At 39.9% G+C, this 27873-nt stretch overlaps 1 protein-coding gene across 1 annotated transcript; it reads right to left on the bottom strand.

Moving 5' to 3' along the window:
- Window positions 1-8: 8 nt before the first annotated feature.
- LOC142499727 (all-trans-retinol dehydrogenase [NAD(+)] ADH4-like) lies at window positions 9-19690 on the bottom strand. Its single transcript, XM_075609543.1, has 9 exons — window positions 19545-19690; window positions 13176-13277; window positions 10281-10422; window positions 9332-9419; window positions 6306-6537; window positions 5393-5653; window positions 2444-2579; window positions 1637-1775; window positions 9-322 (listed from the first exon to the last, which is right to left on the bottom strand). Exons 1-9 carry the CDS (start codon window positions 19560-19562, stop codon window positions 298-300), a joined length of 1143 nt encoding a protein of 380 aa, XP_075465658.1. The 5' UTR covers window positions 19563-19690; the 3' UTR covers window positions 9-297.
- Window positions 19691-27873: the final 8183 nt, after the last annotated feature.

Raw genomic sequence — 27873 nt, 5'->3', positions numbered from 1 at the left:
AGAAGAAACAGTTTGTGGACGATGTTTATTACACTGTGTAAATCATGCATAACTGAGAATGAACAAATGCAGTGATAGCTGGACAGTACACACAGTCTGAATAGCAGTGCACACATTTAATGCATACAGATACACAAATTACAAATCTACTTTTGATTGCCTATTTTTAAAGTGACCTTTTAACATGCTATATAGTTGACATAAATGCTGGTTCAGAATACATCTTCATTTTCCATGCTGCATGAATGATGCAGTTTACATTGGGAACAATGGATTTTCAGTTGCTCAGTTGCATACTTAAAACACCAGTACTGTTCGGATACTAAAAAAGAAAACAAAGAATACAAATGTTTTAAATTTAGTTTCCTCTTTTTTCACCCTAAATATGACTTTTCTGTAGTATTAGCGATACTGTAACATTATCTACATCACCCCCCACAAAACTCTCTAGTTTTTGAAGTTGTCTTTTCACCATGTGAGTTCAGATTTATTTAATGGTTGTAGGACATGAATGGGCCTCTACATTTTCTGAGATCTTGTTTGCACCATTTAGTACTGTAATTGTGGGCTATGGTGCCGTCTGTGTTCCCTGTAACAGTGTTCCCTGTAACAGTGTTCCCTTTCCCTATGCCTCCCAATGTTTGCTAGTGGCATATTCAATACACCCTTATACGTTTTAGTGGCAAGCTCTGTTTCTGTTTGAGGGACAATAACCAAGGCTGCGATAATACCGCCGAACTGTGGGGCGCGCGCATCTGCGATGTCACATTAGCGACATTGCAGAGAGACATGTGCACAAGCGCATGCTACTGCGTGCGGCTGCAGGCTGAAATCTGTTTTTTGATTGGACGGCCGTGTCCCGTGACGCGGCCTTCGCAACCAGAAAACAAATTTGCAAAACGCTTCCACTGTCGCCCGTATTGCAGTAGCAAGCGGCACAACAGTCGTGTTTGGTATAAGCGCTTTCCGAGCATGTATAATTTTTGTTTTGGTGGTGCGCTGAGCCACTACATGCGGCGCTGCATGCGTTTTTATGTATAATCACGGCCTTAGACAACTCAGGAGTAGGAAGTTACAGATTTGTCTGATCACAAATATTCTGTGAGTGGCAGAGCTCCACTAAAAACCTTAAAGAACAAGCAAGTGTATCCAATTATTCTACACCTCACATTCACAAGCCTGAACTCCGTTTTTATTACTCAACTGTATAACTGCTAACGTTTTAGAAATATTATTGAGTTGAGAGTTCAAAACAATTATCACAAAAGAGACTATGATTTAACGACTGCAATCAATTAAGATCGGCCTCTTCTTTACTTCACCTGCACACACATACGCTAGTTGCTTAGAATCAGTACCAAGTCATCATAATAAAATAACATTGCAGTGAGTCAGTAAATTAACTTATCAGCTGAACGTTATCCAAAAAGTTATAAAATGAGTTGGGAACTGCTACCAACTTAAAAGTCTGGTCATTTTTTTATGTGACTAAATAATACTACTAAATATTACTTATATATATATATAAATACAGTTTACATATCATTTTCTTACTACACACCAGTATCTTCATACGGTGTGTTTTGTAAAAATAAGGTCTAAAAAAAAAAAGTATAACTAAAAAGAATGCACTCACCTCTTCCCGTCACGCATGAGGTCAAAAGCCTCATTGATTTTGTCAAATGGCAGAGTGAAGGTCACTAATGCATCCAGATTGAATTTCTTTGCCATGTAGTCAGATACCAGCTTGGGAACATTGTCCACACTCTTCCAGCCTGGGAAGAAGAACACACAGATGCATACATATTTATTTTACAATGTGAGTTATTTTTCAGAGTAATTTTAAGTTATTGTGATCCCGAATTATTCTAGGCTAGTAAGGAGAATTTCTTCCCCAGTACACAATCACGGAAATATCTATTTACAGGAGCTTATCCTCCTACTCAGTTATATTTAAATACCCATTTTGTTACAGGATGGGAACCGGCGGTCTCCTTGAGCCAAACACCACTATTTTCAGCTTTGGGGTTCCCCAGTTCCCCCAAGATACCTACCAGAGAAATTACTGAGTTTAAATCTCCCTCAGGGGAAGAAAATGACTGCCAAATCTCAGGCTAATAGGAAGCTGCAAAAGTATTGTTTGTGTCTTCAAATTGGATGGCCATTTAAATCCCCTTTAAAACCGCGACGTAATACCAGATAAATAACTTAATCAGCGGTAACAGCAATACTTTAAACCAGAAGAAATGACCATGATTAGTTTTTAGTATGCGTATATATATATTGTTTATACTGAACATCCAAATATATTAGTTCCCAAAAAAATCCTACAAAATCAACATTCCACAACGTTCCTGTTCCCTGTAAAGTGACCATAGTATGATATACATACATAACATACATACATACATACAGTACATGTCATATAGAGATAGCATCTCACCTCCAAAGAAAGTGGCTTTCAAGGTGCGCCCCATTATCAATTGGAATGGAGCAACAGGCACTCCTTGGTCTCCCAGTGCCACTCCAACGATTGCACATGTGCCCCAGCCTACTGTGGTGCACTCCAGAGCAGCTTTCTAGAAAAGGAAAATGACACAAGTTAATAGCATATTTATACATAAGAACATTTACCCCTCCTCTATACTGACACATATCTGGGTCTCTATCTAGATTTGCCTTCTATCCTCAAGCTGAAATAGACCTACAGAATCAGAAGGTAATGGAACACAGGAACGGAAAGCAGAAGCTGAGGTCTAGGTGATATGCCGAGAAGCCCACAAAGAGTTTTGTCATGACCAGAGGTCTTTTGTATGGACAGAAAAGGTGCTAGAATGCTAAGCGCAAACAAATAAGTGGATTTGTAATAAAAAAAACATGTCTGTCAGTATCCCAACAGAATTTTATAATCATTTGATGGTGTTTAAAAAAAACGAAAGAAAAAAAGAAACATTCTGAATCTCATTTCCGGTAAATTCTCCCCCACAATAAGTCATTGTTCTGTCTACTGATCCATGGGGTAAATGGGAAATGTTGTAGAAAAATATGTAAAACTAGTAAAAATAAAGAATGAAATAAAATGAATCTCCTAAAATAGATTTTATAAATCTCAGAAGCATGGTACGTTGTGAAACAGGTAGTCTATGTATTAACAGCACCTCAATAGAGGTAAATCACTACTAGATGAAGGCTGGAGATATTTCAGCCACAAGGCAGCAGAATTAACACACAACGGTGGTTAACACCACTAGTAGAAATGAACAATGGTTAATACTGCCACTAATGTCAAAGAAAAGGACAGACCTGACAAGCACCTAAAGTCAAATAACCACAGAATCTGATAAGAACCAAAAGTATAGTAACGAGTTACTGAGACCAAACAGCAGCAGTTCAGGGAGTGCACGTTCAGACACCCTGCATTATGACTGTGTATTTTTGTCATATTGTATGTAGCATTGAGCATTTCTTTCTTTTGTTGTAGACATTTGGCCATGCTCAGTAGCTCTCCTTTTGGCATATATATATAGTGTTCGACAAATGCACCTCCCCGAACGCCCGGGGCGAGTGCATTTAACCCCCTGGCGAGTGCATTTAACCCCGTCGAATGCCGCTGCTGTGCTGCGGCTCATTTCAGAATGTCGGGACGCGATCAAGCGGGTCACCTAGCAACGCGGGACGCCGGAAGAATAGCCCAGCCGCAGACATCCCTTGGAGGCACTGCAGTGACGCCACGCCACTCACCAACGCAGGCGCATACAGCCACGCACTCCCGCACTAAGGATCTCCTAGCAACTGCCGGGACCAGAGGGGAGAGAGGCCTGGAGATTGTGGCTTTGGCTGGATGTGTCTGCGGAGCAGCGCTGTGTGGCTGGAGGAAGTTGCTGCTGCCTCCGTGTGTATTGTGGGCGAGGCGGACTGAGGGAGCTCTCCAGGCTGGATTCCCTCACTGTCATGGCAGGTAAGAGGGGGGGGAGAGAGAGAGATGCAGCATACCACTCCAGTGAGCCGGCTTCAGCCTTAAGAGCAGCCGTGCATGCGGTCACTTCTATATTTCATCTCCTGTCGGCACCGCTGACAACAGGGAGAGAGAGGAATTTGAGAGGGCGGACACTCGCTCTCGCAGAGGGAAGGGGGTGTCTGTGTCTGTGTTTGTGTGTGTGTGTGTGTAAGTGGGGGAGTGTGTGTGTAAGTGGGAGAGTGTGTGTGTGTAAGTAAGAGAGTGTCACCCACCCTGTCTCCCTCTCACCCTGTCACCCTCTGTCTCACCCTGTCACTCCCTGTCACCTCTGTCTCACCCCGTCACCCTCTGTCTCACCCTGTCACCCTCCGTCACTCTCCGTGTCTCCCTGTCTCACACACTCTCTGTGTCTCACACACATATTCTCTGTGTCTCTCGCACACACACACACACACACACACACACACTCTCTGTGTCTCACACGCACACTCTCTCTGTGTCTAGGGTGGGGCTAGGTGGCGAGTAGATTTTTTTTGTTTGGCGAGTAGATGATTTTGGGTGATTTGTCGACCACTGTATATATATAGCTTTGTATTTAAATGTATTTGATTATTTTCCAATCTTTTTAAAAGGATTTAACAAAAAGAATAATTGAACTTGAATTTGACAATGGAGATACAGTGGTTAATGTACTTTATTAAATGTAAAATACTGTAAATATAATTAAACAAATATCTCCACTATACAGTATATTGATGCATTAATTGATCTAATGGTGTTATATCATAAATATGATACGGCAGGCTATTTATTATTACAATTTATTAAAAACTACAATGTTTAAAGGCATGGTCAATGGTTGCTAGATTGGTAGAAATATGGAGTAATTATTTTTACCTTGTAGCACAGTTTAAAAAAAAAAAAAAAAAAAAACATATTACCTGATGGATGGTGAATACAGTATATTAAAGATGTAGTTCTGCCTACTTGTTTCTTTTTTTTTTTTTTTTTTTTTTGCATGTGCATGGGAAGCAGCATGTCCACAGAGCTGAACATGTTAATTTCAGCTCAGAGGACCCACTGGCTCTTGAGATACTTACCTCTGAAGGTGCCCTGGCTATAATCCTCTGCTGGGAAAACATAATGAAGGTTTAAATCTCCCACAGCACACGGGCCAATAGGAAGCAGACATGTCATCTGTTGCAGCTTCCTTTTAGCCCGCATGCCATGGGAGATTTAAGAACCAGGCACTAAACGGCAGCACCTACAGAGGTATCTCGAGAAGCAGGGGGTCCCTGGAGCAGAAATATGTTCTGCCCCCGTCCCCTCTCCCTACACCTGTATCATATCCATAAACAAATTGAGACTGATTGATGGAATGCTGTTTAACCAGTAATAAAATGAATTGTAATCATATTTAGTAAAACTACCTACCATGACCTCAATAATTCCAATGCACTCAATGGAGAAATCCACACCACCATCAGTCATTTCAGCTATGACCTGCTGAATAGGCTTCTTGTGGTCTGTAGGGCTGATGCAGTCAGTGGCTCCTAACTCCATAGCTTTCTTGAATTTGTCTTTGTTGATATCAATGCCAATGATCCGAGTTGCTCCTGCTGCCTTGCATCCCATGACAGCCGATAGTCCAACTCCTCCTAATCCAAAGACGGCACAGGTAGAGCCAGGTTCAACCTGGTGGTAAGAGAGAGCAAAATACTGTACCAATGCCAATAGTACCACGTACAGTCAGTCAATAAGGAAGATATGTATGGCTATCGGATTTTAAGGTAGAGCTGGTGTAGAGCCAACTGCCTATACTAGAAAAGCTCCTGAAGGTGTCTCCACTCAAAGGCTCCATTATGAAGATCTTTTACGATAGGGGCTGACATCAAACAAAATCATTTTTGACACCTTTTACCTGCAGTACGTCCAATTTTAAGGGTACTTATAAGGGGGAAAGTGGTCATGGACAGCAGACATACACAGTGCTGACCCTGCCTAATACATGGCTGAGTAATCCCTAAAGAAAAGGGTGAAGAAGCCTATGCTCAGGGAAGCTCTTGGATGTTTACATGGACATACTAAACCCTTTATTATATTTAGTCAAAGAAGCTGGTATCCTGAGAGAGCTTTGATGCCTTGTGAGAGATGAAAGGAATGAGAGCCATAGATGGAAAGGAAGAAATAGCTATGCAACGTTTATTAGAGTTTTACACTGGATGCCTGTGATTTAGTCTTTCTTTATCTAAATATATACTGCACAGGCCAAGCTCAGTTGTTTGAACATAGACTACAGTATGTATCAAGCAGTTAATCTGGACCCTGTTCTATGTCAATATTTTACCTTGGCTGTGTTGATAGCAGCACCATAGCCAGTGGAGAATCCACAGCCAATGAGACAGACTTTATCCAGGGGGGCCGCATCATCAATCTTAGCAACAGAGATGTCAGCTGCAACGGTGTATTCAGAAAAGGTGCTGGTGCCCATGAAGTGGTATATCGGCTTCCCCTTGCAAGTGAACCTGCTGGTGTTGTCAGCCATCAGGTCTTGATCAGAAATGGCTGTCTTAATTTTGCTAATTAAAGAGAAGATACATATTTAAAGTCCAATTTTTTTTATCATGGGAAAATGTAAAGGAACACTATTTATGAATATAGATCAAAGAATGTATCTCTTCCCTAAAAAAAATGTTCAGCCTAATCTGATTGAAGGAAGGCATTGGCAAGTCGCTTTACCTCCCTTTGCCTTAGCACCAAAATTAGTTTGCATGCTTAACAGTATGTCTCATTGTGCCTACAAAATCCTATGTACTGTGTACATTGACAGCACATTGTAAGAAAAAAACATAGTATTACATGCAAAATACAGGAGACTGCGTTTGTTTAACATCATTGATAGGATTCTGAGAATTTGTACTAATGGATAAGTCATATTGTCATGCAATATTATCTTTGGTAAAATGTGCACTCCCCAAAAAAGTGTTTTTTTTAGGACAACACAGAACATTGAAGTGCTCTAAATATAAAATATAAGTATAAAAATATACAACATCCTGTTCATGTTTTTCTTTTTAATCAGCATTACAAATGCCAAAATAAGTATGTATCACCCAAGCTTCATCCCATGGACTTCTACGGGGAAAATAGCACCTATCTTTCTGTCAACAGTCTATGACATTGGAGGTTGATCTCTGTATTGTAACGTCATTAACATAAGATAAAAATATAATCTTAAAAAGCACAAGGAACTCCGTTAGATGACTACATTAGCAATCAAAAATGAAGTACTGTTTATTTACCATACGGTTCATTTACCACTTTAGATCGGACACAGTGTACTACACAATGAGCACTGACAGCTCTGAAAAGCGATGTGACCTGTGTGCATTATAGCAGATAAGTGTCAAGATTTGTAAAATGTTGTGGTGATGGTGAACTACTGTATGATCTCACCTTATGTTGAGGCTTCAGACCCTTTCTTTGTTTGTTTTGCAATGGTGTGTTTTTAGTTAGTTGTATTATAATTAGTAATGGATGTAATGTCTAACATTTTTTAAATACCAACAGGGAACTTTTCGTTTCACGTAAAATGTTTAAGAAAAATACACCATTTGCTTTTACTTTTTCATCCAGCTCTTGCATTTGACTATTCTACGGGTCAGTGCTGAGAATGTATTTTTTAAAGGGTAAAAATAGGACAAAAACTGAGAGTTTCTGAATAGTTTGTACTTTACCATAAAAAATCGACATGAAGTAAAAGGTGACACATTGTGTACCCATTTGCATGCCATTACCCAGAATCCATGGCTGCAGTCGAAGCACTGTATGCTAAGAGATAATGGGGAAAACCAGGGTTGCAGACCTGTCTGAGACATCTGAATGTGCTCACAAGTGAGATTTTTATTGGCTGTACGCTGTACAGTGGAGGATTTCTGTCACTGTTTCACCCACCATAACTTATGGTATATAATGTATACTTTACCATGTAGTTTATGGGGGTAAAGGCATGCGAAAGCTTAGTTACACTAGCACCCTTTTATAAATCTGGGCCTAAGGATGCAATTTGTACTGCAGCCACTATGTGCTCCCAGGCACCTTTAGCCAAATAAGAAGCATTATTATTGACTTTGTTTTGGTTGATGGTCATCCTTTTGATTCTTCCAATTTTGTAAAATTAATAAGTATTTTAAATAACCACACAAGTTTACAATGTAACGCAAATAACTTTGAAATGTGGAAGTAGTATTACTAGACTAATGCTAATAAATATGAATAAAGTAGCAGTTCACATCAGACTCATAAAATGGGAAGAGCAACACAATTGACTTTGTTAAATGTTTGAGTCTCTTTTAAGTTACATAGTAGATGAGGTTGAAAAAAAAACATACAGTATGCCCATCAAGTTCAACCTATGCTAAATTTAGATGGTAGGCAAACAAAAACCCTAGTGAAATATCATCTAATGATATCTCATAAGGGGAAAAATAAATTCCTTCCTGACTCCAAATATTGGCAATCAAATTTCTCCCCGGATCAACATCCTTCCCATGTTTACTTATTTGGTATATCCCTGTATACATTTCCTTTCTAAAAAGATGTCCAACCTTCTTTTGAAGATATCTATTGTATCTTCTATCACAGTCTCCATGGGTAATGAATTACACATTTTAACTGCACTTACTGTAAATAACCTTTTCCTTTATTTGTTATTGAAATCTCCTTTCCTCCAACCTTAAGGTATGACCCTGTGTCAATTCTTCTGCCCTAGGACAGCTCCTTGAATTGTCTCCGAATATTTTTGTATATAGTTATCATATCCCCTCTTAGTCACCTCTTTTCTAATGTAAACAAATCTAAATTAGCTAGCCTCTCTCCTCATTCAGTAAATCAGATTTTCCATCCCCTTTATTAATTTGGTGGCTCTTCTCTGCCCCTTTTCTAGTTTCATAATGTCTCTTTTATGGAGTGGTGCCCGAAACTGTACTCCATATTGAAAGTGTGGTCTTACTAGTGCTTTATAGAGGGACATCATTTTGTTTACAGTAGTTCCCTTCCATCCATTATCTGTTTAATGCAAGATAAGATCTTATTTACCTTTGCAGCTACTGCATGACATTGGGCACTATTGCTAAGCCTGCTTTCTACAAGCACTCCTAAATCATTCTCTATCAAGAATTCTCCTATTTTTTTCCTTTTTAATTTGTAAGTTGCCTGTTTATTCTTGTTTCCCAAATGCATAACTTTATTATCTGTATTATACCGCCCCAAATTTCTAGTCTATCCATGTCCTTCTAGAGAGAAATTACATCCTGCTCTGATTCTACTAACTTACAAAATTTAGATGCCTTAAACAAGATAGTATGTTCATACCTAATCTTTTGACATAGGTTGGTCTTGGGACTCAAACAGAACTTGCATTCACCACATTGTGGAATATAGAGAGGAATAACTTTGTCACCTACAGTAGAAGACAAAATCTGCATGTTAGTCATGTTTTGTATGAAGCATACTGTACTACACCTTTGGTGTATCTGAGTCCATATTGACATTAGGACTATGCATGACATGAAACCAAGGTAGTTTACTAAATGCTGATATGCCTCTTCAAATGTATTCTGAAAACAATGTGCAGTATATTTCAATCTGATCCCAAACCGTCACTAAATCAGACAACTGCATCTTTATAAAGTGACGTACATCTTCACTTTAACCAGTCAAAACACTGCGTCAAATTTATTTCCTCCGCTAGTACCCAGTTTTATAAGTTACTGTAGCTCTCCCTACATAATTCTGAATCAAGTGCAAAGCAGGATCCTTCTTCACAAACTACAGTAAGTGTTTGATATTGGCAAATACTGTGAGAAAAGAATATTTTTGAAAAGCTTAAATCACTGGAGGAACCCACTTTTCCACCCCAAAGATACCAATCTCTTGGTTGGCATTAATTACTTTTGCGCAGGCTTTTTTTTGAATGGGCTAACACTGGGATCCTAGACTGTCTCACATATTAATCAACCAAGCTTAGTTTTACTTTTAAGGCTGCGATTTACCAATTAATGTAGTATCATTGGTGAGCAAGTAGATTGGCCTTGATGTAACATGCTTTTTCTGCTGCCCATGCTAAGGGTTCTCAGACAACATCTGAAACATAGCATAACTACATACAGTATCTAGTGCACTATACTAGTAACGCAGCATTTTAGGATACATACTGTATTATCATCAATCAAAGCAGTTCTACTGATTCAGTAATTCAATAAAGACGAGAAAGTCACTTATAGCATACTGTTAGTCATTGTTAAAAACACTGTTTTTATACCTGGTTTAACTTTAGTAACTCCTGGTCCAACACTCTCCACAATACCAGCTCCTTCATGGCCAAGGATCACCGGAAAAAGGCCTTCTGTAAAATGAGTGCTTACAGCATGGGCATCTGTACGACAGACTCCTGTGGCAACAATCTAAAAACAAATAGCATGTCAAGTATTAGAAAACACTTCAAAGGAGTAAATATGCTGTAATTCAGGGTAGCACAGAGTGGTATAAACTGAAGCACACAACATGAGAATACTGTACGTACTGTATTTACTATACAATTGATGGAGTAAATTCGAAGAAGATTTCAGGTGTCAGAACCTTTTGAATTGGAAGCAGAATGTAATACTTAAATAAACAAATTATATATAATCATACCAACCACACAACTGTGCTCACTGTAGTTTTACATTTGACATACAGTTCTTGTCACTGATTTCCCAAGCCAGGTTCATCCTTGGTATGGGAGGTAGGCCAGTGATTTTCTTGAGCAACTTATAAAAAAGTGCTTGCAGTACATTCAATTGACCTACCCTGTGATTTAACAACGCTACACTTATAGGCAGGGATTTTTTATTCAGGAAGAACGAGGTGGAACGCAGTTCCCGTACTTTTTTTCATCGACCACATGGTATATGGTTTCATTCCCACCTATCAGGAAGATCCCAACATGTGTCCATCTCAGGCTCTAACTCCAACCCCCTGGATATCACCTGTGGTGTCCCGCAAGGCTCTGTTCTGGGGCCCCTACTCTTCTCAGTGTTCATTAATGATCTTCCCACAGCTTGTAAGGAAGCCTCAATACACATGTATGCAGATGACACAATCCTATATGCACACAGCCATAGCCTCTCTGACCTTCAACACATACAGTACTTCAGTCTGACTTTTTGAGACTCGTAAACTGGATTTCCCAAAACAAACTGTTTTTAAACACTGACAAGACTGTAACAATGGTGTTTGGGACCAAGACTAAATTTTTAAAGCTTCCAGTGACTGAGCTCCTGACTAGAACCAATGCTAACACCACCCTAACCCCTGTCACTAGTTTTAAATACCTGGGCTTATGGTTTGACTCCCACTTAACATTCGGGATGCACATTGATACCCTGACAACCAAGACCTATGCCAAACCAGGGGTACTTTACAGGAACAAATCCTCCCTAAGTCTCCTGGTCAGAAAGCGTATCGCACAGCAGATGCTAATGCCAATTATTGACTATGGAGACATAGTATATGGCTCAGCACCTCAAACCCACCTTGGCAAACTTGACACCCTCTACAATTCAATTTGTCGTTTTGTTTTCCAATGCAACCACAACACACATCACTGCGAAATGCTCAAAGAACTAGATTGGTCATCACTAGAGTCTAGGCGCAAAGTTCACCTTTCATGTCTTACCTTTAAATTCTTCGTGGGCAAGCTACCCAGCTATCTGAACAAGCTCCTCACCCCTACCACATGCAGCACCTATCACCTGAGATCAGACTCCAAAAGACTGTTCATGGTCCCAAGGCTCAACAAAGTATCCGGACGTTTCTCCTTCTCCTACCGTGCACCCCAAAACTGGAACAACCTACCAGAGACTCTCACATCCACCACCAGTTTAAGTTCTTTCAAATCTAAGGCTGTCTCACACTTTAATCTGGTCTGTAACTGTTTCATACGCCCATAATATATATTTTCTTTAACTATGCACGCAATGTCTTGTATATAATGTATACCTTGTTCATTTATGTAACTGTATTTGTAAACATGTATTATTTGTTTTACTCTGTGCCCAGGACATACTTGAAAACGAGAGGTAACTCTCAATGTATTACTTCCTGGTAAAATATTTTATAAACAAATAAATAAATATATTTTAAAACATTATTGTCATAATCTAAATAAAAAAATTAATTGTTATATGTTTTATAAAATTAGAATGTAATCATTATTATTTACAAAAATTATAGATAGATTTTGAAATGTGATTATATGAATATATTATTGTGCACGTTGAAGAATAATTTCCACTCCCGGTCCCATCAGTGTTTCCTCACCTTATTTCTTGAAAAAATACGCTGCTTAAAAGAATAATAATACAATTTTTTGCAACAATTCCCTGCTTTAGAGCTAAAAATCCAATTTTGGTCTCTGAGACTCATGCAAAGAGATGAAGTAACTTCCCTAAAATCATGTACTGTTGCGACCGAGCTGAGTCTAATGCGGCTGCCCCCGCAGTTTAAAAATAGCTGCGGGCGGCACGCGGCTGTCTTCGGCCGAAACCCGGCCGTTTTTCCCGCGCCTCGGGCGCTTTCAATAGTAAGCGCCATTAGCTCCGTTTATAAACGGAGATCAGACCCGCGGCTAGCCCGCTATGCACCCGGCGAACATTAGATTCAGCCCGGCCGCATCAGTAACTTGCTTCAAAAGCAGTGACATCACCACTAGAGATGGGTGAATCTCCCCAAATCCGTTTTCCCAGATTTTCAGCGATGTTACCCTCAAAATCTGTTTAGCGGTGTAAAACCCGCAAACCGTTTTGGGCGGTTTCAATCCACGTGGAGTCATCAAAAACTGCCATTGGATAGAACCTGCGGACGGATTTGTAGAATCCAATCCCCGGATTCAGCAACACGTTGGCGGATTCTTAAGAATGACTGATTCTGCAGATTGGATTCTACAAATCCGTCCACGGTTTGCGGAATCTGTGGAGTGTATTGGTAATAATAATAATAATAATAATAATAACATCCGCAAAAGTGAATCCCCTTTTTTACATTGATCCGCTGAAATCCACGGACCAAAGGAACCAACTGATGCGCGCGGATTCAAATTCGCCAAAAAAAATCATCCATCTCTAATCCCCACTGAGCTACTTCTTCAGACAGTGCAGAAATTATTATTTCTTACCTTTATACGGACTTCATGATCCCTTGGGGGTGCGACTTCCACTTCCTCTATTGAAAAAGGCTTGCCTGCTTCCCAGGCCACTGCCGCCTTGCATTTAATAACCTGCCAAAGAAACACACTGTACTTTAACCTGCTCACTGTAAAACTCCTTGAAGGTTATTATGGAACATGTATATGTAAGACCCTTCCCTCCTCCTCAGAGCGATATACGTGTTATGGGTGGTATGGTGCTACCTGTTAGGCTCACAAGAGGCCTAAGCCTCCGCGCTTGGGGAGCCTGTGGTGGCTGGTGCAGTGCCTCCACCCGTGAGGATCCCTGCGTTGGCGGGATAGCCCCTCACGGGAACGGGTACACCTACTGTACCTACTGTACCTACTGTACCTCCAATAACCACAATCACAAGAAGTATGTACAACCTATTTACTATGTCCCATTGTCTCAACAGTACAGCACACACAGAATACAGTAAACGTCCCCCAAAGTACTCAGGGTGCTCTGGTCACCTGAAACCCAATGTCCGTCCGAACAGTCCCACCCAGATATATGTGAGGGCAACGCTACCCTCCCGGTGTGGTGTTGGTGCACGTGGTGGTACCTTCCTGGCTTACTCAGGTAAACCAGGGGATTTGTAGACAAGCTGCAAACGTGGTCCCACGATGCAGGGGCCTTCAACACAATTCCCTTCCCGTTTTACGTCCGGTAGTATTACGGAATGGATTCCACCAGGCCTGCAGAATCTTCCGCTGTGTCTGTATACTAAGGAGCAAATCCCTTACTATGGGCCGGGCCTACAATACATCCGCTACTGTGTACGGGAAACTACCTGGGGACTTTTGGGAATCGGGTCTGCCTGGTCCAGAGGTCTTGACTAGCTCCCCGGACACTACCGCTGCCTTTGCCGGCTCCGTCAGGATTGCCACGCCGTCTCCAGTCAGTGGAGGTTATCTGAATGACAGGACCTCCTCCTCTTGCAGCGCCAAACTCAAGATGGCCGCTGCTTTACACATAGTCCATATGTATGTGGCTGTGCCAACCACAACATGGTCGACACAGCTCACTAAACCCTCTCACGCGACGGGAGCACTGTCAGGGAGGAGGCAAAGGAGGGTACACTGCTACATACAGTATATAAGGAAACAGATGTCTACAAAGCAGTGCCTTTAAGGAACGAGCACATGCATCATTTTGAAGTGTCATCTAAATACAATCGACATTCTATTTTCTGAATAAACTGTAATAAATAACAAGAATCCACGCTTAAATTTAATGTAAACAAAATAAATTCATTCTGTAGTTTAAGCTCTTGAGATTTTATCATGGTTTAAATACCCCAGCACTGGATATCTAACATTAAAGGTTTAAGAATGACAGTATATATGCCCTGTAAATGAGATCCTTATGTTATTTAATTTTTCCCCCAACATGTTTTGTTAGAGGAATTTGAGTGCTGTTGGAATTACAAAATAAATTGCAAATTCTTTGGCATGTCATGCACACATTTAATAAAAAATGTTGGGTTGCTGGTTGAACTTTCCCTTGCAAATGTTTATATAATGCATAGGTGAAATATTTAAACAGGCTGGTGTTTGTCAAACTCCTTTATGCTGCGCTTGCAGCAACAATAAAATGTGTGGGGTATTATGACATTGGTCAAAGTGCATTAAGCAAGTTTGGAAATAGTGTTAGAATTCAAGGGATTCAAAAACAAGCAAACCAGTGGTGATACTATGGGGACTGTGCACTAAAGTAATATTTGAAAATGTGCACCAATTTTGTAGTATAAACCTTCAGAAAATTGTGTGTTGTATTAAGGTAGTTATGTGACTTCATATATACTGTAGACGCATAGTTCATTGTTTAAAATCAAGTTTGATGCATTGCATCATGTTCAAAGCTGATTGATACCTTTTCAATTAAAATAGAATTGTGTCTATTGTTTATTCATAACAATTATTAGTAAATTTCATTTATAAGTGTAATATTACTTATAATAGCCATGCTGTGAAATATTTTTTTAAATTAACCTATATAATGAAACATCTGTGCTGCGTTATATACATTTTTGGTTCATATGCAGCAGCTTAATTCTGCGTTAACAATAAAAACAGACATTTTAAGATTTATGTCAGGTTTGACTTATTGGACGATTTTGATGCAGGTTCAACTATATTTTTTGGTAGACAGATACAATTTATTTTAGTACATACTATGTACATCTGTGCATCATGCGCATCCCATTTGTTTGCACCAAAATCCATTTTTTTGTGCTCAAGGCGCACATTGTGAACTTTGAGTAGCTACAGTATGCTACTTCTGTGCAAATAGGTACAATTTACTTCCAGTGCTTTATGCATGACCTCTTGTCAACTGGCTGAGGTCAAATTGCTACTGATAAGCTTAAAGCAGCAAATTGTGAAAAATCCTATATGTTTTTTTGAAATAGATAATTTCTGTAGTATTAGATAATGCTGTCTGCAATTTTTTTTAAACTCCTAATGCCTTTTTTAATGATCTTTTAAAACAGGTTCCGATACCTTTTTGAGCTCTGCCTTTTTATAACAAAGTATCACAAGCAGATCTGTTGCTGTGTTCCAAACATCAAATTGTTTATTGCTGTAATAATAATGTTTTACACTTAGTAATATAATGTTACATTTCAGCATTTCACAGACTGCAGCACAAATTTGGAAGACGGCCATTATGTTAGGAACACAATCAGGATTGTCACAAATTTATAACAGGAGCACCCAACGATTGCCAGCTTAGTAATGGATGTAGAATTGTACACTGTCACATGCTTTACATAAAAAAATAAGAAGAAAAAGAATACAAGGGGGAATGTAGACTTGCTGCTTTAAATAGTACTGCTTACTGTACTAAGTGCTAATAGAAAAGTTGGGTTACCAAAGTAGGAAAACCAATTATTTGAGTTGAGTGAAAGAGGAGGGGGGAATCGAGTGAAAGAGGGGGAGGGGAATTGAGTGAAAGGTGAGGGGGAAATTGAGTGAGAGGGTGTATTGAGTGGGAGAGAGGGGGGTTGAGGAGGGGGTGAGAATTATTGAAAGAGGTAGGGGGAGAGAAAGGGGGAAGAATGAGAGAGGAGGGAGTGAGAGGGGAGAGAGGGGGGAGAGTGTGAGAGAGAGTGGGGGTGAGGGGGGGAGCTAGAGAGGGAAGAGAGTTAGAAAGAGGGGGAAGAAAAGAGAGGTGGAAGAGAGGGGTGAGAGGGGGAGTGAGAGAGAGTGTGGAGGGAGAGAGAGAAAGAGGGGGAGAAACGGAACTGTGAGAAGAGGGGGAATAAAGGAGAAGTGTGGAAGGGGGAGGGAAGGAGAGAGAAAGGGGTGAAAGAACGAGGGAATGGTGTCTGAGAGAGGGGGTATATAAAAGAAGGGAGGGGGGACTCGCAGGGCCTCCAACACAGAGAGCTCAGGTGGATACTCTAGTCCTGGACCATGGGAAACCTGTTGACAGGCCTACCTGCTTTATAACAATCAGTTGTTTTGATATATATTAGATATATTTTTCTAATGAATATCTACAATTAGGATTTTATTACCAGAAATTAGGTATGCTTATTACATACTTAATATAACAGTAAGAACTAAGATTTTTTATTTAGTTCCTTACTAAAAAATGTCCCCCCTAACTGTACAGGAGGAGAGAGGGAGAGAGGGAGAGAGGGAGAGAGGGAGAGAGGGAGAGAGGGAGAGAGGGAGAGAGGGAGAGAGGGAGAGAGGGAGAGAGGGAGGGAGGGAGGGAGAGAGTGAGGGAGTGAGGGAGTGAGGGAGGGAGTGAGGGAGAGAGGGAGACCATGATCAAGTGGAGCCTGATATTTTACAACAGGTAGGAACATGGGCAGAGTAGGTGGGCCAAGTGTTCTTATCTGTCATCAACCTCTCTGTTTCTATGTAGTGTTTAGTTCTAACTAATGGGTTTGTGTTTGTGTGATTATTTTAATCCCAACAAGATTGTTTGCATTACTAATTTAACATATAATTTAACATATGATGTTGTGAAGGGAAGTAGTTACAGGTAGTGTAGGTCTCTGCTTTAAAGACTTCATATCTATCACATGTCTATAAATTGCTGGCCTGAGAAGATACAGTAAGTGGCACTCAGGGCTTTACAATGTAAATATATAGTACTATAAAATAAGTGCCCTGGCAATAAATGACTTAAATATGACATGTACATCTGATGATAAACTAGAAGTAGAGATTACATTAGTCAGCTCTTGCAGGTATTGCGTCTATAACGCTGTACTTGAGTTGTCTATGAATATGTTTTCAAATTATACAATTGTTTATAATAGGAATTCTGATATCAAAATACCTAATGTTTGATGTACTTCTATTAATAAGGCCAACCCTGATTATATTCCACATTCTACATACTGTACAAAAACTCTGACACTGATAAACTATCGTTGCCATAAAAATGAAGGTCATTTGTCAAGAAAGGAAAGAATGCAGATTCCAAATTCCATTTAGCCCCTCTTTTAACCTCGATTTGACTAATTAAGTACATATGACACACATTTGTCATGTAAGAGTGACCTTAGTTTCATCTGTAACCCCAACTCAAAGTAAAACTAAGCTTCAGAACCTATATTGTTTTCTATTAAATTGTCTCCATAAATGTCTGTGACTCAGCAGCGTTTTTGATAAAGGACCATACATTCCATAAAGTTCACTTACCCGAGGATTAAAATGCAGTTATAAGACTATGCTTTATTTTTATTAACTGATATCTTAAAAAATGTCTCAAATACTCTCAAACCTCACTCTTATGCGAATTTGACATTCCCTCTCGTGTCCTTATACTGTAGCAGTAGCCTGCTCTGGTAAACAATTTTTTTCATTTCATTTTGTACATACTTTAAGAGACCTGTTCCTGCCCTTTTCAGCACTTTTTTTTCTGTAATGTTTTTGTTAATCTGATGCTTCATTTGGGAAATATGAGGTTAAAATTGATCTCTTCTCAGAACTGAGTGCAGTCTATAGGTTACCACGGTAGCCTCGGACACTATAGATTAAGAACATCATGTTTCTTAACATTACAAAACATGTTTTCTTTAAAAAAAAAAAGAGCAAGACATACTCAGGGCTCAAGATACTAACATAATATGAGTTACACTCATATAGGCTTCTCTGGGGAGGGATAGCTTCTTTAAACCAAACCAGACCACAATTGAATGAGAACTACAGTAAAGGGGGTTATCTTGTAAATGCCTCCTGTCTGCAGGATTGGGGGGATACTGGTGCAGCAAAACACCTCCAGATTAAAATAAATAAATAAATACTTTTAGCTGAATTTTGAAAATGAATTAATACTGTTACAGTATGTTGCAGGTATTTGCACCAGTGTTATGGCAGATATCGCTAAATAACGCCAAAGCATATACAGTATCTGCATCTCTTGCATCGTCCGTGACTCCTGAGTAACCTTGCTTTTTGCCATAAATGTATGAACTCAGAGAGCTACAGATGTAGCAGAGATTATTACCCTTGCTAACGCAAAAAAATAACACGTGAAATAACACTTGAGTAGTTTGCTTAACCATTGTTTTCAATGGCACTACTGGTAAATAACGTGGCAGTGTTAACGCAACCCCCTGCATTAATGAATAGTACAATAGCGTCCGCTACATCTGCAGATTTACTGAATGACGCATTTTTTTTTTTGTGCCAGCGTCGACACACTAAATATTGTTTTTGCATGCAAATGTGCTTGTGCAATTTAGCTGTGAGGGATCAAAGATTCTCTAACGTACAACTGGAGCAATCTTGGTGCAGAACTTCGCACCAACTAAGCCCTTTAAATGGAATTTCTTCAGATGACATATCTGGTGCAGTTTCGTTGCAAAACGGCACATGTGTTGCAGGTTGAGACACCCATCTCTGGGAGATTTACATTTCAAAATGTAACACTTTTGAAACCCTGCTCTTTGCTGCGTATACTGTGTGCATTTTTGTATGCTGTGTGTGTATTTCACATGTTGCTCCTATTTTCCTTCCCCTCTTGCCAGCTGCTAATGATGCTTATTTTCTCTTTGACATTGCTCTCTCACCCTTTTTGCCTTATATGTCCTCCAGTGACTGCCCAGTGACTCCCAGTTGCACCTCCTGCATAACACTTGGCACACTGCAGTGTGCCTATCCTTAGCACTCATGCCATGGGCTGCTGGTTTATAGCCATAGCGTAGAATAATGAATACATGGATTCACAAAGATTTGTATAAACAAAGTTGACAGAATTTTGACAGGTAGGAGAAATGAGATGAGATGAAAAGGAGACAGGTTACCACATAGAGTATATAGTACATATAAATATCTAGGAAAAGTAAATAGTATATACTGCAGTTCCCTTACTTTCCCGACTGTGCTCATAGTGGCTTGTCTCTTCAACACTTTACGAGCTGCTCAGACTGCCTTCCCCTGGTGCTGATTCTCAGAGCTGCCTGATACGGGTTAAATATCCTACTACACATCCAGCCCATAACCCTCCCAGATATACACCCTGTACAGTATCCCGCCCCCTGTCTTTCCCTCTGTGGCAGGTCCTACTGTGCTTCTAATAACCTAATTCTTTCTTGATCCAAGTAGCAAACGCTGTAAAGATCAGAGAGATTTAAACTGCTGGTCACATATACGGTAAATATATGTGTGCTCATATTTATTAGCAAAACCCTCTGGATATCAGCTTTTGCTATGCTGTTGAAAGGGATTTAAAATAAATGGAAATTAGTTTATTTGATTGAATATGCTTATTTATTTATCTCGTGTTCATTTAGTTCCTCGAGGATGTGAATAATAATACATAACACCTTTTATAGCCTATAAAAAAAAAGTATAGAAGGGAATCATCAAAACTAACCTGCAGAGAAAAATATCTCTCTCCATAAACATATATAACATATATAAAAAATGTTAATATGTATGATGTTGGCATGTATGAAAAAGGACTTAAAGGAGCAATTCATGCGATTTTTAAAATGATTATTTTTAACACAGGGTTGAAGCAGGGGTTGTCTGGAGCTGAACCCCATTCATTTCATTTCCAGAGCCCCCCTGCTTCCTGAGATACAGACCTCCGCAGTGGGTGTTGGTATCTCATAAAAGTTTAAAGCTCCCACATAACGCGGGCCAATAGGAAGCCGAACCAGATGACACCACGGCTTCCTTTGGCCCACAGAGTGCTGGAGCTTTGAAACGCCGCCATTACGTGAACCCTGTTAGCCGAGTGGAGCGGCTACCAACACCGGCCTATCGAGGTAAGTATCTCTGGAAGCAGGGGGTCACCCAAGCTGAAATGAATGTGGTTCAGCGCTTGTGAGACCCTGCTTCAATCTTATGTAATAAACTGAGCAGAAATGAGAAAAAATGGCTGCTTCGATTGCCGCTTTAAGGATGTTATAGTGCATCACAAAATATGAAACAACAAAAGACAAAAATACCCAATGCTGCATCCAATGTTACAAAATACATAGATAAATACTTTAATGTTAGTATTCTCATGAGTAAGGGTCATTTAGTTAAACCCTTCAGCCAATGCATTATAAGCCTGCAGCCACTTCACGGCATGACCAGGTACATGGAAAAAACGGCTACTTAAAAAGTGGGGAGGGGTGAGCTTAATCCCTGGAGGAGGGGCCAGCAACCTCCTACCAACTGATACCAATTGGAAATTACAATTAATGAACACACAGTCCCCGCAAGCGCTAACCCCAGAACCCCACCACATCTTATGTATTTTGTCACATTGAATGAGCATTGGGTATTTTTTGTATTTTGTAGTATACATTTGGCCACGCTCAGTAGCACTCCTGACATAAATATATATATATATATGGTGTGGTGGGTCTGGGTTTAGAGCTTGCTGGGATTGTGTGTTTACAAAATATTAAATATTAAAGATGGAAATAAATGACCATAAAGAAAGGGTGGCAGTATGCAGCCAAGTGTATTAATTACGTACTTGAGATTCGCCGAGTGCAATATCTGGTGCAGATGCTGGAGGAACCACCATTAGTTCTGCTGCCGGTTCTGTTGCAATATTCAAAGCAGAATAATATATACTGTAACATAACGATCGTTATATCGTAATTCATGAGATTTCTCAGGGATTTTTTCTTTATGAAATCTGGTGCTATTTTTTTCTACTCGTTTTGCTGCAGGGACCTTGTGGGCCTATTTATCAAAGTTTCCTGGTCGCAAAACTTATGTAAAACGACAACTTTTTCATTTAAAAAACAAAAATCAAAACGTGCTCTTGTTATACATAGGGGATTATTCATTGAAGTGCAATAAGACCTCACAAAAAGTGCACAAAAACCGGAAATGACTTTGACCAGGGAGGCGCGAGTATCCTCCCCTACTCCTTTCCCTACTTTTCCCGGTACTGACCGAAAGACGAGAAGGACAACGTTTTGGAGGTATAAAGGCCACGGCTTTGTTTATTTACAACAACATGGAGATAGTTACTATCCCGGTCCGCACCGGAAATGCTCGGTGCTGGTAACGCAACGGAGGGGCACCCGGATGTATGACCCGGTGACCTGCCCCCTCGCTTCAACCCGCTTTACCAGCCCCGAGCCCCTTCCGGCAGGACGAGCACCTACCCCCTCCCCCAACTGCCGCCACCGACGGGCCTATAGGCACCGTCACACTTTAATGAAATATCCTTACAGCCCTGAATACAGTCTAAATGTCAGTACCTCAGATGGGACATAACATGCATAAGGTAATGTGGCCAAGGTCATACATATTAAATACTGCAGGACTTACTTCCCATGGTTAGAAACCCCTTGTCTGTTTAAGCTATAATTATCTGGAGTTAAACCAGCTCTCACTGCACTTTGTCATGCAGGTCCCTTTCAGCTGCAGCGCCCTAGGCAGACTCCAATGTTACCTAATGATCATGATATCTACAAATGTATTAAACAACAAGGCTATTTCCCAAATCATATATAACTTGTGTAATATGTAAATCAGAATAATAAAAGGACTTAGCAAAATATAAAAGGTTAAAAGTAAAACGATTGTCTTTTCTGTTCAATTTTTAGTATCTCTGATGATTAAGTACTAAAACCACCTCATTGAATAGTGACTTGCCCTGGCTTCCACTCAAAAGAGAGCGCTAATTATCGAATTCATTTTAGCCCATTTATGGGCTCCATGTGCGACGGTGCTGTGCAATGCCATGCTTGGAAACCAACCTGAAATAAGTCCACACTCTACAATATTACGTTTGGAATTGGATTGTCACTAGTTACCTGTCTGGATTCTTGAGAGAATCCCCCATTGAGATGCTGCGCATGCAAGGGTCAGATTTACAGAGGTCTGTTAACTCAGTGTTAATAATGAGCTGTTATCAAAATCATTAACGTACGCTATTTCACCTGCGGTTAACGCATATCCACAAAGCTAATTATATTGAAAAGCAACGACCTCGATCGGCACGGCCTCGGTTTAATGAATAACCTGAATTACTGTTGATGTAAATGTAGTGCTTTCTGAAACCCATTCCTTAAGGTCACGGCAAAATACTTCTGTCATTTTATGTTGAAATAATGTGACAGAAGGCCTTCTGCGGGGTTAGAAACATTTATAGTATAGGTATAAAATGACCAGATTTTTTTTAGGTCTATTACAAAAAAGGGTAGTTTTGTGATGTATGCTACTCCAGCATCTCATCCCAAAAGGGATATGTATAAATAATTTTTATTTAAAAAAAAAAAAAAAAAAAAAATTGGAAATCATTTATTACATAAAAAAATAAATTTCTCATCTGAAATCTTTAGCGGCATACAGTAAGCTGGCATGTAATTAGTCATGTTCTTACATTTGGTGCAGGCTTTCTTGTTTTTTATATGGTCATCAAAATTAAATCTCCTCTTGTTCGCTGCACTGTTCAATCACAAATCTCACAGTTGAGTCTTTCAAACTTTTAATTGTAGAACTGTTTATCAAACGCACAATGTTTCGGAGGAACTCCCTTCCTCAGGTGGGGTATTCACTTGAAAATATATTACACCTGAGGAAGGGCGTTCCCCCGAAATGTTGTGCGTTTGATAAACAGTTGTGCAAATAAAAGTTTGAAAGACTAAATTGTGACACGTGATTGAACAGTGCGGCGAACAAGATAAGATTTGATTTGGCTGTTCATTGTTTGATGATGGAGGGGAGATTCCAGCCACCCCTCTATCAGCACCAACAAGCTACTGTATGATCAGAGAAATACCAGAGATATATGGAGGGAGAGATGTAAGGCAGAGCTCATACACTCCGCTTGCTTGCGAGAGTGCAAGTGCTTACCGTGCCGTGCGGTTGTAGCACAAGGGATCCCTGCTCATAGTGTTGGCGGTGATGGGGGGCGTGGCGGAGGCGTAGCTATGACGTCGCGGAGCTGGTTCACCGTGATTGGCTGAACCGCTCACATGATGCTGCCATGACGCGGCCGCTGCCATGATGTGGCCGCTGCTTGAAAAGACAATTTTTTTGTCTTTTCAAAACACGGTCACGCCATTGCACTCCGTTGTGCATGCGTGCACACTAGGAGAAGCCTCTAAGGGAGCCTGGAATTTGCGCTTGGCGTGTGCACAAGCACACACACGCGCAAGCGCCATCGCACACAGTATGATCCCAACCTAAGCATGTACTTGTTTTTTGTATGGTATGAGTCTTGTTTATACTTCTGAATGTATTAAGAATTCTTTGCATCTAGTTGCATTTCTCTTTAACACCAGCGAAAACTTTTGAACAATTTACAGTAGGGCGCCCAAAAGTGGAACAAACATGCAATTTATTATTACAGTACACAGCATTTGCATATGTGCACCACCGACAACATCCAAACTATGCCTCTAACTCCCTTTTCTTATGAAAAAAGTTAACGCACATGCAGTAAAAAACATTAAAATCGATTTAGTTTCCACATTTTTTACACTCTGTGCAACAGTTTTACGACAAAATTGCATTGTGGCTTGTTTTATACATAGGCCCCCATATGGTTTACAAGTCTTGTTTGAACCTTTTCCTACAGAGTTCACCAACGCTGTGGCCACTGGGCAGATGGACTATAAGCGGGGTGCTCTGCTCTGTATCCCCCCATCCAGTTTCGTTTACACTACACCTCCTATTATAGTGCACTGTTGTATTTTATGTTACAGTTGCACTGATTTCTGGTTTACTTGTATTTTAGTTTTAAGCTTTCCCTGTTCTGGTTGGTCAAAATGATCAACCAGATCAACCAGATGTTTGTATCATCAACCAGATCAACCAGATGTTTGTATCATTTGATTGGCTGGCTATGCCAGCCAATCATGTTAAGGCTTAAAAATAGATCTACAGGCTTGCTTCCAAACTACTACACTGCTACTGTGCCTCTTTCACTAGGCATTCTGAATTTTGTGTACTAGCACTGTAGATTTTCATGGAATCTGTCACCATTCCCTGCCCCAGCCACACATTCCTATAATCACTTTTAATGACATGGTTTGACAGCTTGCTCTCACCTCACCCTCTAACAAGACAGACACTTCTAGACATTCTTTTCAACTTTCCCTCCTTTTACATTTGCCACATACAGCATTGTGTATATTCAGCTACATAGCATTCCTCCCAGATTTCTATTTTATAACAATGTGCCCTCACTTATCCTCATATAAGCTGTACAAAAAGACTTGGGGAGTCAGTCTGCGATTATAGTGCCTGGCGACGCGACGTCGCTCCAAAACAAATCAATTGACTCCATTGCAAGTGCTTATAGTAAGTGCGACCGCGACGGAGCGACGTCAAGTCTAAAAATTTGGAAGCCGGGTAAATTAGATTTTTTAGAGCAAGTCGCCACATGTGACTGTCTTTAAACCAATCAAATTGCACGGCCCATCCCGTGTAGTGATGTTACTGGCCTTGTCGCCAGCGACATCACTAAAAGTCAAATTACTGTACAACTTTTTTCGCCGGTGGCGACGGCGACGGGTGACGTCATCGGTTGCATGGCCGTCACCAGCACTATAAGCGCAGCCTCAGGGTTTCCATTTCAGAGGTGTGTGGTGGTAGCTAAATCCACTATCCTTCTCCAGTTGTCATGTTTCAGTAGTTTCAAGTCATTTTTCTGCTGGCCTTTACGAATCATAAAAATATGGTGCTCAATGCATCTTATACTTGGAATTATACTGACATCCTTCAGTGTTCTTCCCTGCCTTTTTATCTGAAAAGGTTGGACTTCATCTGTTGCATTTAGCCGACCTTATCTGCAACACTATCTAACACTACTGTGGTTCCTCAGTTATCATTATGAGTGCATCTCCAAATGTTTGCACCATCCACTCAAATTATGTGGAGAGGAACATTACATTTCAAAGCACACCATGTGATCTTGATTCCTAAAATTATTCTCATAATTTATAGGTTTCTAAAAATATATATTTTACAGTATCTTGTGCAAGAGATGTGGGTGGAAAACCATTGACTGTCCAATGGCCTCTGCAACATCTGCACTGCATTATTCCTACATACTGTAGTTCCAGAAAGATAATAACAGCTCTAATGTTAAATCAGACTGATTCAAAGTCTTCTTCAGTTAAACAAGCCTGTATGCAAAAAGGGGTCTATGTACTGTATCAACGTAGAGAAAAGTGTGTTTAGATGCAATGCTGCATTTTTCTGGAGTAAAGCTGCTGCATATGTAAGAAGAGTTTCTCACGTCTGATACAGACTTTTGGACTTGCACTGCTTCAGATATATGTAGGATTTGGGGGGCCAAAAAAAGGTGCACTATGTAAACTTTCCAACTCCTCCTAATGACACTCCCCAAAGTGCAAGCTGGGGCAGACTGGGTACAATTGGAGAAAAATGCATTGATATGTGCAGGGGGAAAATGCCCCAGTTTTTCTCCAAAATTGGGGCATAATTATCAATGCAAAAGTGGAGCAATTCTGGGGCAAAATAACTGCAGTATTTTATCAAAGAACAAAGTCCCATTGAAATGAGTGGGATTATTTCCTTTGGTACACCTTGTGCAATTGTTGTCCCCCAGATTTGCACCACTTTTACTTTCATATATTGACCATAAGGGCATAACTATGCAATCAAAAAAAGGCACACCCCGGTTTCTCTGTTAGAAATGCAGTAATATACATCTCTAGCACTTTTGTAGCTACGGTGTGAATGGTCCACCCTTCACACCCAATTGAAATGAATTCAAAGGTGGGTTATAGACAGCATGAGAACAACGTTCAGGTTCACAGTCACAGAGAAAGGTCAATGTTTACTAAGCAGTGCTATGCCCTAGGACACCTTAAGGTCAATGAAAGTGATTGAGATGTATGGTACCTTCCAGAGATGGAAGTTCTTTCATGGAATGACACCGCCTAGTAAATATGACTTCACATTTTCTCGCTGGCTTTGAGTCAAATTGCTCTGTAGTTCTACAAATTACTCTGTTTCCAGCTTTTTTTGTTACTGATTTTACCTCCTGATCTACAGTAGACTGTACATATCTCATTGTTTCTTTAACAAAAATTCTGCAATTATAATGCAGTACACAAACACACATTAATAACCTTATCTTTACCATGCTGAATTTGAATATGCAATGAAGCTTTGTGTACGTAGACTTTAGTCTTTATTATTCCTATCTCACAAGTCATTTATCAGCTTCTTTGTTACAGCAACTCGTACACATCTCTGTTTAATGTCCTTGTTCTGCAAGACTAGTTTTCGTTATTCACAGACAAAAGAATACAGGTTTGCTGGGATACAAAAATATCTACCAAAGTCCTCTGGCTGCCAAACTGCATCAGATGTATCAAAGACAAATGCCCTTGCTTTCAATGGGATTCCTTTTCTTTAGTTTGTGCCCAAGTTTAGGAGCAGAGAGACTTTTAAAAATATAGATTATAAACTGTACAGGGGTTCATTCTGAAATTAGGTTTACACTGGAGATGATGATTTGTGTTTTGAGATTTTAGACCTTTCTAGGTTAGAATTGTTTTTACATTACATGTTTCTATCATTTTGTCAAATTTTCCTATGGAATTTCAATATCTTTATTTAAATTGTCAAAATGTGACATAATGTATCAAGGCAGTTTTGCGACTAAATTGATCCAGTAATTTAAACGAGCTATAAAGTGTCTTCCAGTCTTAGAAGGCATGCTATGGCAGAAGACTATTTGGTAATTACAGCCCAATGTCATTTGCTTTGGGATTACAGCATTAAAGGCAGGATACTGTAATCTCATACATTGGCCACTGACTTTCTGGCAAGGCACATTTTATGTATCTTCTGCAGACTGTATAATCCAGTTCATTTGCTGGATTACGAGTACGCATGTTCAGATTTTTAAAGCATGTTATATGTTCTTTATCTAAAATGGACCGCTGCCTCATTTCTCCAAAAAGTGTTTTGTGAGATCTGTCTCTGTAATGTATTACAAACGCACAACAGTTCAACAGTTCAATTACAGTAAGCAGCTTCAGTTTATTTGCTCTTTTTTGCCCTTTAGTTGTAATATACTACCCTGTATTACTTTATTAAATGTACATTCAATGCACCATCCGTTAAAAATGAATAGACATCTGTTCTTCATTCATATCTGTTCAGCCCAATGAACACATCATGATACAACAACAGTCACTCAGTATGAAACAGTTTCTGTCATTAATTGCATTATCTTTGTTACCTTTAAACGTTA

Source organism: Ascaphus truei, chromosome 1 (genome assembly GCF_040206685.1).
Source record: "Ascaphus truei isolate aAscTru1 chromosome 1, aAscTru1.hap1, whole genome shotgun sequence".
In the NCBI taxonomy this organism is placed as follows: domain Eukaryota; kingdom Metazoa; phylum Chordata; class Amphibia; order Anura; family Ascaphidae; genus Ascaphus; species Ascaphus truei.
The sequence above is the reverse complement of the archived record's forward strand: the minus strand, read 5'-3'. Positions and strand labels throughout refer to the sequence as shown.